Below are 20,725 nucleotides of genomic sequence, written 5' to 3'. Positions count from 1 at the left end.
CTGAGAAGAAGAAATGCTTTCTCTTTTATTTTAGAGGAATAAGTGAAGTTTGTTCTGTAAAACAGAACTGAGCATGTGGCTGTTGGTGGGGACAGAGAGTGGGGCAGGCAGTACTGGGGCTTCCTGTCCACAGCCCTGGTGTACCAAGCTCCATTTCAGTGCAAACGTTTTCCTTGTGGTTAATAAATAACGTGGCCTTCTCCAAGAAAAACAGATCAGCTGTCTCAACTCTTACCCACTTGTCATAATCCCTAACAGAAATTCCTGCACACTGTATATGAAGAAGCATTATAGCTAGTCACAACTCAGGGAACGCCTAGCATCAAGGCTTTTTGTGTCTTGACTTCACACTCTTGCCTGTCAAAGGCTGCCCATTTTAATGTATACCAGGCTAAGAGGTCCAGTTATTCATGCACATGATTTATTCCTGAGCTAAGATTACTAAGAAATTCACCTCCTGCTTCAGGAAAAGGAAAAGATGGTTGGCTCAAGTCTGTTATTCTACAGGCCCTTGATGCTATTCTGATGCTGTTCATGGACCTAAAAGAAGCTCTGATAATAACTCATATCCACCCTAATGCCATTTTTCTATACCAGAGTGATGTAAAGAGACCTTCATGCAAGTAAGATTCAGCCCAAGTGAGCAAAATTGTTACGAAGCACCAAAGCCTGTACACATTTTTTGCAAGAAACAAAAACTTTGGAAGGATGCTCTTCTTTCATAGAGACTAAGGCCACATGCCTTCTGCTTTATTGCTTCATTTTTTGCAGGAGGGAAGCAGAAAGTTGAAGACAGTGATAAATGTTGGGCTGTGTTCTCAGTTCGAAATGACAATTTGAAATAGTCACCAGAATATGACCAGATTTGAGGGTTTAGTGTCTCAGGTTTGTCTGCAGCTGGCAGCCACTGGTGATGCCGGCAGCCAGGGGCTACGCTGCCTGGGGCAGCATGGCACGACAGCAGCATGGTTACTGTATTTCAGCCAGGGAGAAACCAGCTCTCAGCTTCCCTCTCCTGATCCCTGGGCCAGCAAGAGTTAGAGGCATGGTAGAAGAAACGCACGCAGTTCTGGGAAGAAAATGGGTGATCTTCTGTGCTCAAAATTATATAATTGCCCTTGATCCTAATAAGGATGTGTAATTAATCCATTCATAGCCAATACGTTTTGGCTGGAATATTGCTTGCTGCAACATAGTACTTTGGGAATCGACTATAAAGCATTACAAACTGGGGGGCAGCCAGTTTCCAGCAGTGTTGCATGTAGAATACCACACTCCGGAGAAACAAAGAAGCAGACAAATCGGCTAATTCCAGAAATGATTTTTGACCCCTTGTGCTAGTGTGAACTAGAATATAATAAATACAGTGAAAGATGTTTTATGGAACTGCATCTGCAGAGCTGATTAACTTCCAAGAATAAATTTAGATAATTTCATCAGCATTTTCTTGCAATAATCATCAGCACTTTACCTTTGTCAAGATTAACCAGGGCATGTTTATATATATATATACCTTTATAACCCACTTATCCAAGACATCACTGGGGCTAATTATGTGAATAGTTTCTTACATAAATAAGTGACACAAGTTCTACACTAATAATGTGATAAGATCCTCAGATAGACCAGATTGCAGGGCAAAAGCCAACCTCTGCCAGGTGGGAGAAACTTAAACCAGGGGGTTTGTGTGTGAGCGGGTTATTCTGGGATCGCCAACTGGAGACTAAAGCATCAGGCCATGTGCGCGACGGGTCTCGCGATCTGATGGCCTGCTGAACTGACAGCAGAGTGGCAAGCTGTCTGTCCCCATGGTACAAAGCCTGGTGCTTTGGGCATTAGAAATGTCCTAACTTCTTGGACTTTGGGGAGAAAGTCTGCTATGGACCTGTTTATTTCAGAATTTCTTGAAACCTTCCCTGAGATTTCTGCTACTGGCCAGAGTGAAACAGGATATTGGTAGAGGGGCCACTGGTCTGAGCTGGCATAGCAATTCCTAGCTCTGAGTACACTGTATTAGGGTTTGTTACTGTTMTTCTAGATTTATATTCTTTTCTATAATTATGTTTAATTTTAACAGCTACCTGTTATTTTTCGTATCCTCGATTAGTAGACTCGCCAACCTCTATATCATGGTGAACCTTCTTGTTAAAGAGGGATTAATGTATCTCTTATGGTATGAGCACACTGCCGTATCTAGAGTGTAGCGTCATCACATCTAAGCTTGATTTAGACTATACAAAGTGGGTGCTGACAGAAGCAATATCACAGACTGATATATTTAATACTGATATATACAGATATAAATTCTGATGTATTTACTGTTTTCCTGAGTGGTTTTGCAGCTGGCCCTTAAGCACATTCTGCCATAGCTAAACTGCTAGTAACTCAGCCAGTTAGCCTAAAGTTCTCTGGGAACTGCTGTTTTCAACATAAGCAGAAAATGGAGTTTTAAAGTAGTTTGAATATATATATGTGTGATACTGTCCACTATAGAGTGGAATGAGAAGTGCTCAGCTGGACATCATAGCTCATACACTCATTTCACTTTCTTTCAGCTGAGAGGGCAAATAAAGCAGCAAGAGATGTGAAGGTAACCATGACATTCTGCAAAGAGGAAGCATGAAGTGTTAGGGGAGCATGTGAATTTACCCTGCCCCAAACTTGTTTCAGTGATTTACTAGAAAATAAAAAAAGAAAAGAAAAGAAAAGAAAAGGGGTCCTAAAAGCAATAGAAAGCTTCACTGAGTCATCCCAAACACCAAATGCTGTTCACTTATGCCCTGGAAGGATGAAGGAGGTCATGCTTAGCTCTCATCCTTCTGGTACCAGTCAATTAATGGCACTGGAGCTGGCATACAGAGTTCTGATGATGGGATGATTTGATGTCTCAAACTAAGAATCTTTAAAATTGAGGTGAATAAGACATTTCTATTTTTCCTCCATCTCAGGCAAAAATGGTTCACAAATAAAAGCTCAAAAAAATCCAGAAGAAAGTAAAATATAGCGAATATAATTAATGCACAGAAAACAGCACGGAACAAAAGTCATCAAGAATTTTGAAGATTTTTCTTCAAAACATTGTGAGAACAGCTCTGTAATATTCTTGTTTTTTTACAAAGTTTAGATAGAATTAGACAAAAAAAAAAAAAATCAAGAATCCAAACAACTCAACCCCTGTTTTGTCCTCTTAAACGGATACTTGGATTATTGCAAACCAAACATGTCTGAAACCTACCCATTGTTGCAGAGAATATCACGATCCCTAGCACATTCATGCCGTCACTAGTGCCTGGTTCTGATTTGTAAATCACTTCAGGAGGGGGAGTAATATCCAAGGCAAAATTCTGGACATTGGATCCATTCTCATCCTGGACTCCATATATTATAACGTGAYGAGTGGTACTTTCAGGTGATGCTTTGCTGGATTTGATGATGGAAATAGTCTTGGTGCGATACTGAAAGAAAACAGAAGATTTTTTATTAAAATATCCCAGCAGGARTTAATAGTTTAATGAGGCCCCCTAAATGATTTGTTAAATGAGGCTGCATGTTACAGGGAAAAGCATGAAAAGAAGAATGACAGCTCCTGTCCCTGTGCTGCTAAAATCTGTAAACACAGCTGAATTTTTGCAAAAACSTGACAAAAGTAGGCTTTCCTATAAGCAGACCCTGTGCAGCAATCATACTTTCTCTTGTTAGAGCTACATTTGACATTCCCTTGTATTCCCTTTCCTATAACACATAAATAGGAATAACTGCCCCAGAAATGAAGAGTGCCTTTATCTTTGTCTCACCAGAGATAAGGTTCCCAGTGAAACCAATAGAGCCATGCCTCTTGCTCACTCAGAACTTTTAAACGAGGTTTTCTGGCCAAATTTCAATCTGAGTAATTAGATTTTTCCTAAATACATTATTTTGTTGCTTTGATTGGATACGGGATTCTGTGCTTCCTTTGTGTGGTGTTGCTGTGCACTCTTAAAGAGATTCCAGCTACCATGTGACTACAGTSCTGCAGTAAAAGAAATCATGCTCTAGGCATACAGGTGTGATCATATAAATCCTTCTGCTTTTCCACAGCACCTTCCAAAAGGTCCTTAAAGATCTGACCTCAAATGGATGGAGCTGCCATAGGTGTGCATGTCTATTCTCCAGTCACACTGTGCATTTTATGTTTGTTTTGCCCTGAGGTACCATGGCTAATCTTGTATATGACAGAGAAATTTAGCACCTTTGCAAGTTTCACAAAGATTTGGCATCCCCAGCCTTTATTCTAATTTTAATGCTGATGACTACAGAGATACAGGGAGGTAGAGTTTAGCCTTTGGTAGCAGATGAGTCTATAATAGAGTGAGGAATAGAATGAAAATGAAGAAGCCCGCTTCAGKTCCCTCTTCCCACCAAAACCAGGAGGTACTTCTCCACCTGCTCCCCCAAAGAGAAACTGGCTTCCAATCTATATTTTCATTATTGATCAGTCTGTCCTTCCTTTCCTTGTAGGTGCTCTACAGGCATTTATTATCTTCACTGTTTATTGATCCCATCCTCCCTGGTTTTCTGTGCCCATTTGAGCTTGTGTCACAGAACTTGCTGTTTCTGGTCAGCTCCTCTGTTCCCACTGCTGTAACAACCCRGTTGTACCCGAGAGCTGCACATATCCCTGCTCCACCTCCTCCTGCCCACGCTCAGGAGCTACAAACCGCCTTCTCCATCTCCTCCCCGCAAAGTCTGCGATACTCTAGGAAGACACCTGGTGAGACATGTACAGCATCTATGAACCAGGATATACACAATATACTGTACAAATATGAAAGTTGCTTAGTGCTATAAACTGTTCATCTACTTCTGCTGTTAAGGATATGTGGAACTTTAAATCTCATCAAGAGAGGAAGGTAAGAGCGTAGCACATAGAATAATGTTGAAGGGTCATGCAGCCCAGTAGTAATTAATGCCTTACAATGTAGTCCTGCTAGTGGAAAGAGACTCAGTAACTTCTAAATGCTGAAGGTTTTAGTGGTATCTGATGCGGCATATACTGTTTATATCTGGATTCTGTTTTACTACTATATATCATATGTTTTATATGATGAAGGCTCATCTCTTTCATCAGTAGTAAGAGAAATATAGTCGCTTACCTGTTTGAACGTGGCCTCAACAAGATTGGCCGGAAACATGTTCCTAGAAATGAACAAATAAAAGATTTGTTTTTATGGGACTGAAAGCAGTTTCCATTTACTGGGTTTCAGGGTCTATCACGTTAAATTACTTATTTACCTTCCTGGAGAGCAAGTGCTGAGTGGGTGCAGAAGGCTGCTACTCTCTCCCACCCAAACTGTATCACTGTAACTCACTGAGCAAGGCACAACAGAGAGATGATGCCTCCGAATTAAAGTTTTGGGACTCAGTCCTCAACACCTGGAGTGAGATCCAGGTGCTCTACTTTCAGTTCCTGGCTCTGCCACAGCCGCCATGTAGTGACTCAGTCAACAAAATTGCTATTATTCCCTTTCCCATCTGCTAACTGGGGAGAGGAATATTCCTTTATTCCATATTTTGTCTTGTCTAGTTAAATAATGAGATGTTCAAGACAGTCTGTCTTCAGGGATGCGATCCCAAGATCCTGGTCTCCCGCCTGCTGTATTCTACTTTGGGACTTCTAAGCCCTGCTGTGAGATGACTCATAAAGTTTAATACCTTCTGATATGCCTTCATCACTAAAAATTGTAAGTGATGCAGACCTTGCAGTGGTTTTGTCGAGAATAGTTTGCTTTTCAAAATGAAGGTTTGATTCCCGATGAAAAGAATCCAGACTAGAGCTGCAGTCTGTGATATATTTTACTTTAATGATTCTGAGGCTTCAGAGCTAGAGACAGGGTGAGGGAGACAGTTTCATCTTTGCTCTCAGCTGCCCTGCAGGGGAAACCATGCCCACATGCTGGGAGATTTGCAGTGAGACTGAGAGATTTTTAATTCCAAAAGGGACTATTGTTATCATCTTTCCTGACTTTCTGTGTAACACCAACTTACCATTTCACCAGTAATATCTGGAGCTAACTAACTTTGGTTTGAGCTAGATTATTACCTTGTAGAAAGACATTCAATCCTAATATGAAATGGAGAGCACACCCTCTACAGGCTTCAAAGAGGAAACAGTAGAGATGGGGAAAAAAGCTAAAAAGGCAAATATTTCCATGTAACATTTGGGAATCAAGATTTGTGTGATCTTTCTAATAGGATCATTTTCAGAACTAATTTATTTGCAGCCCAAAGCTTCTGAACCTGGAGGCAAGAGAAAGTGGCACTCCTTGACCCAATTATAAGCTTTCATATAAATCAATTTATCCAAAACAAAACTCTTAAATTCTCTAACCAAAGGACTTTTTATTGAAAGTCCAACTCAAGCCCCAAGACAGGAAGTATTTCAGCATGTGTGAAAAGCCTGTTCTCATTCAGAAGAGAATTGCTATATGTATGCACAGTTAAACGTATGCTGAACTGAGACATTTTCCAGACCTGCTTTCCTCTTTGCAGCAGCATATGCTTCCTGCTAGTGGGGTTGCAGCAAGAGTGTTCTGTGCAGCACCAGTTTAGAAAAAACAATTTTATTGCTATTTTAAGTGATCATAATGCGACATTATGGTCACACTTAAAATTATGAGATGGAATCTGTTTCAGTAGCATCAGGCACTGGGAGCAATTACTGCAAACAGATGATTAATTATCCAATTCAGGGTCAAGCAGAGAGAGCAGAACTTTAATTAAAGGGTAGTAGTGCTGCCTAATGATTGAGAGAGAAGATTGAAAATGAGATTTTTCTGCTGGCCTGCTGCGTGAGAGCAGACGAGCCATATAAAGGGATCATTTGTCATTTTGGTAAGGCTATTGCTTTAGGGCAAGCAAGCGTTACACAGACAAGTTACTATCAGGCAAGATACGAGGTGGATGTGCAGCACTTTAGTTACTCTTCATTAACTGTCCTTGACCTTTTCTCCCCTCAGCGAATGTGAGACAGTTCAGATTACCTACTCCTTGCAGCCTGAAAAACCACCTGGCATTTACTGCGGGATAACAGCATATATGAGATATAATAGGTATATTATAACAGACACTGTGGCAACATCTCTTTCCATTTTACCARTTCTGCTTAAGGGCCCTAGGTATGATGACGGCTGTGCTCTATGGGGACACGATATCAGAAGAAGGCAGACTTGCCTGTAGAAGAAAATTGCCGTAATTTAGCATGGTTTAGTTTCATTAACACAGTCCCTTTGTACACACACTGTGATTTCATTGGAATGATTTAGCTTAAGGTGCCTGCTCGGTAGTGCTGACCCAYGCTCCCTGCACTGCTGTAAGCAACGCTCTACACTCAAGTGCTGGGCTGCTGTCGGCAGGGCTTTCACCCCCGGTAACGACAGTGCAAAGCAAGGCCAATGTGATTTAGCACAGTTATTGCTTCAAATCTTCCAAAAATGCTGATGGTTCTCTGGTTCAAATGTCATATCTGTAGCCGAAACAAGACACAGACAACACCCAGCCGTACATCCCTTCCATATCAGATGCAGACACAACCTTCTGCCTGAGCCCCAGGGCCGCGGCAGAGCCAGGGAACTAACCAAGGAGCAGCTGGATGAAGCTGGACCTGGGAAAATGGAGAGGATGTTTACAGGCGAGGGAAGCACTGGAGAGAAAAGGTCATTACTGTCTCCTTATGCCTCAAAAGGAAATTCTACTTCCAGATTGTTCAAGGCTTCATTAATATTAACTTGTGTTTGCTTTGTGATTTGAGATGATCAGATGAAAGGTGCCAGAGAAGTGCAAAGTGTTACTGTGATGATTATATGAAAACCTGTTAGGCAAAGGTGAGTTATTCTGAAAGCCCTGATTCACACAGAGGATTCCTGCTCAGTTCTGATACATATGGGCCATAGCATTTACAAACCCCACAAATTTAATTGCTGGGGCTTTCTGCTCTCTGCCTCAGTCTTGTAGTCCTAATTAGTAGAATTAAGAACAAATTGAGACTGCTCAAGAAAGGAAATATCATATGGTTAGTAGCTAGATTAAATGTTAGACAATTTTGTGGAGGATTAAAGCGTTTTATTTCTTTATCATTCTTTATCCTGCAGGAATTACAACTACCGATTTAATACTGGATGCTGTAATTCTCCCAATGTTTTTTAATATATTGTTATGCGCTGTGATCCAGTCTTTGAGACTAGCCTTACCAAAGTTATGCAATTTATCTAGCGAAGGGCTGACCTGAATGTGTTTGGCAGAGCTTCAGCTTATTTTTTATTTTAAGCCGGCTTACTTGGATTGAAAAAATCCAGTATTAGCCAAAATTTAGTTTTGTTAATTAAAAATATTCAAGAGTGCAATTCATAAAAGACAACTCTAATGGACTAAAAAATAATAATGTGAACAATATTTCAAACTGCCACATAGACCTGGGAGATGACTGGGAGTGCTCATCGGCTCAGTCAGGCCTCCACAAAAACACCTGACACATTCTTGCTTTAGGGGTACGTTTTGCTGCACGTTGATATTTTCAGCCGTGAGCCGGATGTTCGGAAGGGATCTCCTAGGAATGCTTCCACGGAGGGTGGAGGGGCTGACTTTTTACCATGGAGCCGGGATGAGGAAGGCTAAGGGGATCCTCATAGCCGCCAGGTAGCTCTCGGGGCACCCTCCCGTCGGTTTCTGGCATGCTGAACCGGGGCATTGGGGACTGCTAGTTTGGGTGGGAGCTTCAGTATAGCACAAAGTCTGGGCACTTGCACTCACACAACTATATTACAAAACTAATGATAGGCTGTTCCACCCTCTCAGCCTCTCCTCTGCCTAAGTTTCAAGTATCCATCCTGCTTTCAGATCAGCTCCTGCAGATCTCTACTAGCTTTATTGCAATTTTGCACAAGGATAAAGATCTACCCCCATGGATCTGATATCAGGATCACAATGTGAGGCTGTAACTTTACCCAGAACAGGCACTATGTTTGTATCACTGTTATATATTGAATTAAAGACACTGTCAGTACTTATTAAGTAATAATTCAAGCTGAGCTACGCATTGCTGTCACCACATAGAAATGCTGTTGTGTTTGTTAAGAGAGCTAAGCAGTTAAAATACTTCTAAATTCCCAGCATTACTTTCAGATTAGTTATAAAATATAGGACACAAAATAATACTGTGGGAAGCTTAAAATGATGTGGGATTAATTTCTCTAGTGTAAGCAATATTTCTTTACCCTCAGTGGTATGATTCAGCATGGTAAAAATAATTTCACATAATAATAGGGAGTTAAATATAATGAATAACAGTGGAACATAGAAAAATTTAGGTCTAAGACAAGGATGTGATTGTAAAACAGCAGCTGAGACATATGGTTTCTGGTTACATAAAAAATTAAGAACTAAATACTGTCTCCCCCGAGGAAGAACAGAGGATGTATTTCCCAGCGCACCCTCTGCTTCAGGAACTCTGCCGGCGGGAGCGGGAGGGCTCAGCACAGGCTAAAAGGGTGAACATGTATGTTAGCGCTATAGCAGCTCAGTGAAYTGCCACAGACCATGAACCATTAAACAACAGAGGGCACGGCTGGCCTGCCTTTGCTATGACAGCAGCGTATACGTACCAGTGGCCTACTAAACACCTTCTCTGACTACCTCCTGCTGCGATGCACAGACTGGCTCATTCTGCTAGGAAATTTCGGAGTTCTGCCCTAATTCTTCTATGGGATAAGAGGACATAAGGATGTACTGAGAATTAGAAATGCGCATCTCTGATAAAGGCAACACATGTTCTGCGATTTGGTAACCAAAGGATTTGAAGAAAATCCTGGAGACTTGCATCAAGTATAAATAGTAGCCGGTCTAAGGAGCAACTCTGAGGGCGCAGTTTCCCATTGCATGTTAGACTGCCCCTTGCCACTGCCAAAACGGGAGGTCTTTTCCCCTTCTCCACTGTCTCCTAGCAATTAACCTAGCCCTTAACGCTCTTCACTCATTTTTGCCCCCTTAGTTTTCCCCTGTTTCAGCAAGTTGGACTGCCCCAGAGCAGCACAGGGTAAGCAGCAGCAGAGTCGTTTCGGTGACAGCTGCTTTTCAGCTCGGGCCGCGCCATGCAAGTGCGCGCCTGGGTGCAGGAGCCCCMGCTCGCTGCAGAAGGCTGCTAACACTGAGGGCTACAGTCGTGATGTCAGTATCAGCGATGGTGACGGCTTCACTGCTCCTGCCGTTAGCACAGCATGAGCCTGCAGCTGCTGGAACAGCCAGTTTCACTGCTCCTGGATAACCTCTCTTAGAAATAATAGGCCAAATTCTGGTTGCAATTATACTGTTAAAAATCTGAAACACCCATTCTGACTCCTGGCTATGACATCTTCTGTCGATTCGAAGTATTCAGTTTTCGCAGATTTTTTTAATAAGAAATCAGTCCAGCTGCTCTAGCATAACAGCAGCCACAGGTATGACAGATGTTGTTGCCTTGACTCAGAGCGCACATTCCCCTGGGGCACTCTGGGCTCTGCAGCAGCAATCTGGTTTTGCTCTCAGACTGTGATGGTATCAGTACCTAATTGCTGCCACAGCAGACAGCCCTTGGCTGGAGGCTCCCATGCTGTGGAATTAAAGCCACCAGAGGGATTTTTTGCTACATACACAGCCTTACAATATTTAATTGGCCTATGTTTGCACTGGCCATAAAAACAGCTTTGGACACTCTGTCCTATGTATCTCAAATTTGGACCAGTGTAGCTGAGCTTGCAAGAACATTGCTTGAGTGTTTGAGATCTCACCCTGTCAGTCTATACAGCAAGGGCACAGAGACATGAAAATGGAGTCCAAGTAGCTTGATGTGACAACTAGTCAGGACAAATTTAGTTTCCAGGTTTTACAGCTGTGCAGAAGAATGGTGATGACACCAGTATGGTTTCTATTCACTGTCGTTTGAAGTCAGATGCCTCTTTCATCCTAGTGACATTGGCTTCATCTCAGAAATGTTCTTTGCTTTGCTGTCCTCTGTGTTATTTTGTCATCAACTGTGTAGACCTGACTGTACCACATGTGCCACTGTACCACATGAACCAGATCCCATCCTCGGTCACATGGATAAAAATCTGAAATAGCTCCCTGCTAGCATAAGCAGGCTCCATCAGGGTTTACACTCCTGAAATCAAGGGCAGAATTTAATTCTGCCTGACTGAACACATCAGCTATCTCAGGGCCCMAGGAGGATGCATGTTGCACATCAGTCATGATCTCCAGTGTCTAATATCATTTCAAAGTGCCAAATTTACTACTCCCCGCAAGTCTGAAGGCTTATGTGGGATTAAAAAAAAGCATTAAATTCCTTATTATTGTGGTAAAGGTACTAATAGAATATAAAAATCACTAATTAGGACTAAGCATTGTGGACCACCTTGTTTCTTGCTTGTCTCTTCTCAGGTCAGGGCAGAACTCACATCGTGGAGTCATTTTGCCAAACACTTGGACTTTGTGTCTGTGCTGAGGTGACACTGTTGCATGGCATTTCAGTTCCAGTGAGGGATCTGGGGGGTCAGCCTCCTTACCCTGCTTCTTATGAAAGAAAAGGCCTTTACATGCAGCCTGGTAGGGCTATGACGTTCTGAGAAAATCATTCTTTGGAGTGGAAGCCAAGTACTTCATAAGACTGAATCATATCAAAAGTAGCACGATGGACCCAACATACTTCCACTATGGTTCCATGAAGACAAAGTTATTTAATAAAAAATGTTCCTTTACATCAGCAGATGTCCAGGCCTGATGACAGGAGGATGAATGATTTATTCCTGTTTAGGGCTGAAGTTGTCCTAATGCAGTTTTGACTCCTGGACTCTTCACGCCTCCTGCTCTGTGGCTGAGGCCTCCTGAGCAGAGAGCAAAAACTCTGTTTCATAATTCAACTCCCAGCACTGCTTTCGTCATTATTCCATATTGGATTCTTTTTATTCCAAATAATAGCAGACACACGTTTAGGGACATCAGAGCTCTATGTAAATAGTTGAAGAACAGGCTCCTGTACAGCTTAAACTGGATAAACATTAACCACAAGAGAAAGTAAAGTCAAATATAGTGCCGAACAGTGCTGGCACCAGGTTTGCCTTGTAAGAGAAAAGAAAACCGGCAAGCTTGAAATGAGTGAAAAATGGTAGTTTGCCATAGGGGACAGATAAATATTTCCATCATAGGTACAAGTGGCTTTTGGTCAAAGACACATGAATGTCTCCTTTGGTCAAGGCTATTAAAAAGTTCTTTTGTAGTTTAATCCTTGGGTCTTTTAATATGCTCTTAAATATTGTGTGTATATACAACTCCAGCTGTAAACTTCTTTAAGCGTGATTTCTGGTTTTGCACAGCCTGGACTTTTTCCAAACTACAGCAGATATCGGGTTTCTCCTGCCTTTTTTGAAGAAACACAATTTCTGTAAAATATAAAATAGCGCTCAGCTTGAAAGGAGGGAAGGGAAATGATTTTAAAGAGTGCTCAGGATTCCCATGAAAACATAAACCCTCTGCAGTATTTATATCCTCTTCTAACTCTTTATGGTATAAAAAAAAATCTTTCTTGGTTAAAGTTGGCCAGCCAGATTGAGTTTCTGGGTGCCTGCTTCAAAGTCTATTAAATTGGATGCAATCCTGAATATTCAGTGGTAAAAAAGTGCTCTGATTTATCCTTCCAGTAAACTTCAGAACTGTGCAAATTTGTGTGTCATGTCAGGTTAAGGTATGATTTGATCCTGACTGTGTTCATTGGATTGATTGTTTTATTTGGCGTTTTTGAGCTGAATTAGCTCACAATGGCATGGGTCTGGTTAAACTTGAAGAAGACTAAAAGCTTATGTGAACCTTGCATTTGCGCCCAGCTGGTGCCCAGATTTGCATCCATGATCAACCTAACATAAAACAGGAGGGTGAGCCCCCAGTTTGGCTGGAACTCGTTTCCTCACATGAATGTTTGCAGCATTTGCTTGGTTGTTTATATCTCATGAGCAAATTTTGTTTCTGTTGATGACAACTGCAAATAGCATGATCTCAGCTGCAAGAAGATTTAACCTTTGACTTACAAAGCAAAGGTATTTTGATAATGGCAACAGAGCATGGTATAAATATTAACTGTTAAGGTAAACAGTGTGGTCCTTGAATGATGTATCTTGTTTTACAAATATTCATCCCTGAGTTATATGCTTTTTCTGCTCTGCTTGTCAGATGAATATATGTTCCAGAACTAAGCAAACCTAATATTTAAAATTGGACATTATTCCTGTAAATGTGGCCCTTTTTGTCCTTTTGAGTAAAACACTCAAAGGCTGAATTATTTAAAAAAATGGATATCTTGCCTTTCTTTATTGCTTAACTCCAAAATAGCTACTAAAATTTGCTCTTTTATCTTTGGGGACATGGTACAGAGATAATTCACACAGTAATTCACCCAGAAAAATGAAGCTAAAGATCTTTGCTGATTCATTGCTATGGATAGTGTTTTCACTGTGATGCCCCCAAGGCCACATTCCTACACCAAGAMCCCCACTGGGTCTCCTATCAGCTGGGAATATTTCCTCTGACACTGCAGATTTTTCTGAATGATCCTCAGTGGAGGTAATTTCTTTTCCATATGTCTTGATTCTCCAGCTGTAAGAAAGGAAAATGGTCCTTGTCTACCTTACAGAAGTATTGCACATCATGAGAATAAATTCACTAAAAATCATAAGGCACTAGGTACTTTGATGCGTTAGAGAGAACAAAAAGACGATCCTTAGCCTAAGAATTCATAGTCTTAAATATGGAAGAAAAAATACTTCGAGGAGCCCTGCAGTGCTCACATCAGAAATCTTAATTAAGGCAAATTTGTACATCTGTCTCTGTCTAGTAATAAAGAGGCAGTTAAAGAGATAAGCCTCTTCAGAACGGGTGTCTCCTGCACAGCTTCGGACTCACAGTTGTCTTCTGAATTACCTGTAGTTAACCCACACCCCTGCACATTGGCAAAAGAGAGGGGCAAGATATGAAGGGGAGAGTCCTGCACAGGTATGAAGGTAAACTAGGCAGCAAGATGGGCATCTTCCACAGAGAGAGGAACATGTGTTTGGCYAAAAGCTGGATCAGATTAAAGCAGAAATTCAGAGATTTAGGGCCAAAGCAGCACTAAAGATTTTAGGTACACAGATTTATTGAATGTTGAAAACACTTTATTATATTACACTGCATTCAATGGCCTTTCTGTTCAGACTGAATCTAGGAGAAAATCAGYAGAGGCAGGTTCACATCCACTGATTTTCCTTSTCCTCCATCTCTCCTGACCCCCTTCGAAAAGGAAGCCTTTGAAAAAGCTGGGTTTCAGGATCAGGGCTTTTCTCTCTGGACCTATTCTGTGATTTTCCTCATTCTTTGAATGTTCTTGATTGCTATAGCCTAAGAGAGGACTGTTGTACACAAACTACCATGAAACACTTGGCAGTTCTCAGCTTTATGTGGAAGAAATGAAGACAGCTGTCGGGTGGCAAACTCTGCCCGGAGTTAAACAGCTTCCGCTTTTCTGTGCTGGAGGTTTGGGCTTCTGCCTTCCCCAGTGAACGCAGGGAAGGGGCTGGCAGCTCAGGAAGGGGAAGGAGGGACTGAACCACGGCTGCCAGGCAGCGCACGCAGCAGAGCCCTGGGGCGCAGCGGGGGCCAGCAGGGCTGAGGGGTTCGGTGCTGCGGCCAGCGGCGCGTGCACCCGCTCTTCCCACCACTCGGTCCCTGCCGCTGCATCCACTGGTGACGGGGACGCTTGAGCACACTAGCACTGGGACCTTGGACTAGGAAATGACAGCCAGAGGGATAATATGGCCTTGTTATATTTTCCACATCATCCTTTCCTCTTAAAATATCTCTATTCCTTGGCCTCTAGGACTCACTCCCAAATGCAGCATCTTTTACTATGCATTGCCATTCAAACTGGAAGAAAATATAGGAGAAAAACACTGCAGTCACTAAACTGCGACTGTCCTACCCTTCACATTCCCCCTGAAGATAAGTTGGACTGTACGCACCAGCTCCAGTGGCATTTGTCCTTTGACACTATATGAGCTGTTTTCAAGCATGCTGTGTTTAGACTGGAGCAGCAGGAATCTGCTGGCTCTGTGAATGCATGCTAGAAGGACTTTGACAGCTTCCAGATCTCTTGTATCGTTATTTTATGACCCTCTATTTGACATGAGGTGTTGGATTGCCTTCCTTTACTGCGCTAATAGCGTGATAATAAACAACGGATGGGATCTCACGGGATGAGGACTTGGTAAAATAGAGCAAACTCTAGAGCAGTAAAAAGAAAACAAGAACTTATATTGAGAAGGATGCCTTGCTTGCTGTTTTTTCCCCTAAAACAATGTAAAGCCATCTGAACTTTCTTAGCTAGTAACCAATTTAAGAACACCCACTATGTTACAATTATCTCTTAAAAACACTACTGTTAAGATATTGTTTAGAGATCTGCTATATATCACTACATTACTGTGTAAGGCAGGGCATAGGATTGGCTGGTGGATATATTCTCTTTTTGATCCAATTTACATGATTAGAATATCATTTTTATTAGATGTATTTATTAACTGCTTTCAGTGGGATGTTAGTTTCTGTTATGTTATGAATAGCATCAYTGCCTCATTAGGCTTAAAAACCAGATACAGACTAATACTAGAGATTGCTGTCTGGCAGTTAACTTCAGCCTGTAGATCCCAATGCAACCATACTGGCCGCTCTTCACAAGGATCACTAGCAATACAAGTCCTAGTCAAATCCTCAGYGATGTAATACTTCTATTTAAAGGAATCAATATGTGACAAAAGATGGTTGACTTGTGGATATAATTTTTGAAGCAAGAAATTCAGGATGTAGATAGGGTTATATATGTCCTGGCTGATGTGAGGTTTAGAGCCATTTCAGAATTATGCAGTACAGTGTCCTTGTTATGTCCTAATCATGCCATATACAGTGGAAGTTTTATTGCTTTTTTATGTAATAGACAAATATACAGGGGAAGCATCATCCACAAAATAATGCTGTGTATATGGTGCATTATGATATCATCAGGTTCCTCCATATACCATAATTACTTCTGAAATGTGAACATTGGTCGATGTTGTAGGTGTTTATAATGACCATAATGCCCTGCAGTAGTTCTTGATTTTATTTTTTGCTAAGTCAGTACAGTCTGCAAATTTCTGATAAAAAACACTTCTAAAAGTAAGAGCCTCACTCAGAAATTCCAGAAATTCAATTTCTAGCAACATCCTTCCTGCCAAAAAATCCAAACCCAACAATGTCATATATAACATCACAAGAACTAATAATACCAACACATTTCATTATTTRTGAATGGCTTCAAAGCTGAAATCAGTGAGGATGAATATGCATATCACATGCCAAGCTGCATGCTTTTAAAATAAACCCCACAATTATATCACGTATCAGCTCCACTACTTGTACATTTAACATTCTTTATTTGCAGGATACCAGATGTTTCCTGTGTTAACTTCTGTGCACATATGCAATTGATAAATTGAGAGGAAATTAATGAATTGAGAAGATAAGCCAATCTGGGCCTAGCAAGATGCTCTCCAGCTGTGAATGGAAGTGATTTATCATTGAGCTAAAGGATCAGCTTTTCTAGCTCAAACCAGCAGATACATCATTACATTTAATCCAGACTTCCGCATAGATATATAGGAGTTTTGCGACTGACTTAATCAAAGCCAGAATTTCACCCATAGTGCTTAGCTAGAGGGAAAGCTCACCCCCCACAGTTGTGTTTTGCTTATTTATTTATTTATTTATTTAGTAAATACGGTTTAGTGAATTTCTGTAGTGGAGGAATAAAAACCATCAGTTTGTGCACTTAGGCTAGAAAGAGAGGGCAGCTGTGACAGCTTAACATGGCAAAAGCAGAGTGAGCTTAATTCTCTCTTTTTAAGCTTCAGCAATGAGTGGATAGTTGTCCTGTCACTGTTTGTGCCTGCCCAAACCAGAAAAGACTTCAAGCACATGCCTGGGTGGAAACACAATGCCTGAAATATGYATGCAAGCTATTATAATTTAATCAGGTAAGTGTTTGTGGAAAGTGAAATTTAAGATGACATTTGCAAATGTTTAGATCAGAACACTATATGTGTTACCTGCAATGAGACTCAGCAGAATAAAGTGTTTCCAAACCCTGCTGCTATATCTGTGGTGTAAAGGGAAGCTGAACTAGCCAGGCAGAGATGAAATCATAATTTAGACTCAGGTTTCTGTCATAKAGACATTCACTTGTTTTATGCAAACATAATAATATGGAACTGACTTTAAACTTTGCACCCCCAAATTACTTTTCATTTGAATTATCTCCATGAATTAACTCACTCTGGGTTTCAAAAAGCAACTGTGTCAGTGCAAGCAAGGGGACGGGAACCTGTGACCAGGGCAGACCCTTTCCACAGGCAGCTGGTTGTTAGGTCAGTTTGAATGTCACATTGCTCTATATGTCTCACTATGCCTTTTTTTTTTCTTTCTTTTTCTTCTGAGAATGACCTTAAGGGAAGAGCTCAACACCATAGAAAAGGCCTCCAAACACTACCAAAATAAAGATAATTGTTAAGATTACCCAATTCTCTTRAATTCCCTTATACTTCTATCAGTCTCCTAGCTACTCTGTCGTACTAAGGGATTCAAAGCTGCAATAACTTACTTGGTTCCTTCCTCTTAGTGTAAAAATTATAGTCACTTATGCAACAAAACAGGATTATGTGACTTAATTAGTCAGTCACAAACACATGAATTCCACTGCACATATATCAAGCACATTCACTGGGGAGAAAKGGATGCCCTGAAGTGAACATCTTCCCATTGCAGATGAGGATGGTGGTTTTGCAAAAGGCTGCAAAAAAGAGTGCTCTCAGCTGCTGCTCCATGACATATAWAATTTGGCTTTTGTTCTCAGCAAGATGTTGATATTATAAAAAAAAGTACAGGTTTCAGATGGGCTGGTTAAGTACAACTTGGAGGAGGAAGAGAAAATGTTTTTAGCCTTTTCTTCCCCATTCCCTCTGGCTTAAGGTCCCAGTAACTCTCATAACCACTCTGTGTGCTGAGGCTCTACCAGGGTCAGGAACCTGTGCTTTTGAAAGAAAAGTAGTCCAACATTTTAAATAAGTCAAMCTCCAAAGGGAACTCTCTTTCTTATGGTTCAGATACACCCTGGGCCTGCAAACCCTGGTCCACTATAGTACGAGATCGCCAGCTTCAGGAACTATCACCCAAAGACAGAACTTGGTCTTTCTGCAAAAGCAAAATAAATCTGAGACATGTTCTATGTTTAGATCAGGAAATTAATCCCACTAACACCTGAAATGATGATGCAAACAGTGATATTCAGGCAAGGCCATCAAAATAATCTATTCATCTCTTTAATGTTGCTCTAAAAGAACAACCCTCCCTCTGCTAAAGTAAAACAAATAAGAAACACCTACAAAGCAGAACCAATAGCATAAAAAAAAAAAAGGAACTGAAAGATCAGAACAGTGGTCTTTCTAGCTGTATGTTTCTCTGAGARTTGTTATGAGCAGTTGTAGCAGTGCTTTTGAGAATTATTTTCTGGAAAATGTGGGGTTTGGCCCGTACATTTGAGGTTTGGCCTATTACAGCTGTGCCCACTCTTAATATTTAAATTAACACTGTATTTTTTTAATGCTGTCTTGACCTTAATAGCTTTGATGGTGAGCTCCATAGGCCATATGGGATTCTGCAGGGGGGTAAAAAAAAAATCCAGTGTTGTTAGCATTTCTGTTGCATTGGGTGTCTATTTGTTTAAGTCTTACTTGAAAGAGCAAGTATAAACATCTTTTAACTTGAAAATCACCTTCTGAAAGTTACTTTTTCTTGATTAAAAAAAAGCTTTCATCATTAGGTTCAGAACTTATCTTCAGGTCACAGTTTCTCATGCAGTTATGTAAAGTGTGAAATGTTACCTTCAGAAAGCAGAAAGAATGAATGCAGTTACCGGATTAGGTCTAGCAGTGCATCTGCAGAGCTCATGATTTGCTTTCTACCCTCTTCAGTGCTCTCCTTCTGCGCTGCTCCACCAGGATGGATGATGGAGACCATAATTATTCCCACAATCACAGCCACAAATGTTGTCCACAGATAGTAAGTGATGGTTATGATACCTAATCGACTAGAAGTCTTGGCATCCAGGGCTGCTAGCCCAGACATTAAGCTGTGGAAAGAAAACACAAAATAAATGTTATCTTTTGCATAAAATTAATACAACAGAAAACCTCATTTCCTAGTTGTTCCAGTTTACCTGCTCCCGATTGCCTGTGTATMAGTATTTCCAGGAGCTGTGACTGTAACACTAAAGCTCTAACCTCTGTAGCTAAAAGGATGTTTCCTAATAGCCATGYGAGATCTCAGTTACTTGAAGGAACTTGCAACTCAGCATGCACACATGGGGACAGAATAGTATCAACTGCTCCCTGAAGTTTAAATGATGGTTTTACACAACCTGCAGGTGTGGTGGCTCAGTTCATAGGAGCTATTGCGATAATCAGTCATACAAACTTAAGTATGAAACTCTACACACAATTTTATAGACTCACAGAATAATTCAGGTTGGAAGGGACCTCTGAAGAGCATCTGACCACCACCACTACACCCCCCACCCTTTTCCTGTGTGAAGCAGGACTAATTTATATCCAGCTTCAAAGTGAGACCAGGCTGCGAAGGGGCAATTTTGACACATAGTTCATTTTTTACCTAACAGCRTAACATTTTAATTTTTTATAAACCCCATATGAAGCACAACATGTTTTTGCTTTACTATGGGGCATGTTGGGGAGCAGACTGTGATTCAGCGTGCCTCCAGACAAATTGGAGACAGGCTCTGTATCTCCCATATCTGCTGTAGAGGAAACTCCTTAAAAGGCACGTGGTTGCACAGTGGGGAGCAAAAAAACGTCATGGTCACTTCACTTCCCCCTTTGCTTTCCCCTTTGCCTCCCTGCCCAGCACTGTCAGAGGATGACCAGTGGTCTTACAGCACTTGCCTCTGCCGAGCTATACAACTCTCTGCTGAGTGTTTTAAGTCCTGCTGCCCCTCTCTTACAGGCAAATTAGGACACTGCTTGGTCCCTGCATTAGCTCCAGGCTGCTCTGACATAGACCCAGATGATGCTGTTTTCAAGTGGTCTGAGGCTGAGATGTGAGTTTCCAGTGACATCGGTGTTACACAGGGCTTTAAACTGAGATTAAACCTTGAATAATTCTGTGTAAATTCTTTTAAACACGCAGCTCGGAAAAACTGCAGGTGAAATAAAATACCACATTTACTATTTTGTGTGACCCCACTGTCCAGCTTTCTAATCAAAACAAAGCTGATTATACAACAAAACAAACCTGATATATATATACACCAGGCCTTTCCTCATAAATAGCACCTACTTGAATGACATCTCCTTGACCTCACTCTGCTCAGGGAGGTTATCTAGAGACAATGCTAAAGTCCAGCTTAACCATTATAGTATATTTAATGAAATCGAATGGGTGGGATTTAGTTCTCAGGTTCCTGCTATCCACTAGATTAATTAAGAAAATGTATTGCTTTTCTGCATTGCCAGTTTCTCATCTAGCATGTTTTTTGTTAACAGTGTGACAGCAAGGGAAAACACTGGTTGCACTGCAACATAGATTGTTT

The 20,725-nt window shown here is 41.2% G+C and overlaps 1 protein-coding gene across 3 annotated transcripts in view; it reads right to left on the bottom strand.

The window, feature by feature from the left end:
• Window positions 1-20,725, bottom strand: part of SLC1A7 (solute carrier family 1 member 7) — a 58,375-nt gene that overhangs the window by 21,903 nt on the left and 15,747 nt on the right. For 2 of the 3 annotated variants that reach the window (XM_026086830.1, XM_026086831.1), the window contains exons 3-5: window positions 19,034-19,249; window positions 5,133-5,175; window positions 3,236-3,455 (exon numbers count right to left, since the gene is read on the bottom strand). In XM_026086830.1, coding sequence (XP_025942615.1) covers window positions 3,236-3,455; window positions 5,133-5,175; window positions 19,034-19,249 — 479 coding nt within the window. The remainder of the gene's footprint in view (window positions 1-3,235; window positions 3,456-5,132; window positions 5,176-19,033; window positions 19,250-20,725) is intronic. The other variant, XM_026086832.1, reaches the window with a different exon arrangement.

The sequence above is a fragment of the Apteryx rowi genome, unplaced genomic scaffold, assembly GCF_003343035.1.
Source record: "Apteryx rowi isolate R43461 unplaced genomic scaffold, aptRow1 scaffold_7, whole genome shotgun sequence".
Classification (NCBI taxonomy): domain Eukaryota; kingdom Metazoa; phylum Chordata; class Aves; order Apterygiformes; family Apterygidae; genus Apteryx; species Apteryx rowi.
This window is presented reverse-complemented; position numbering and strand designations above follow the sequence as displayed.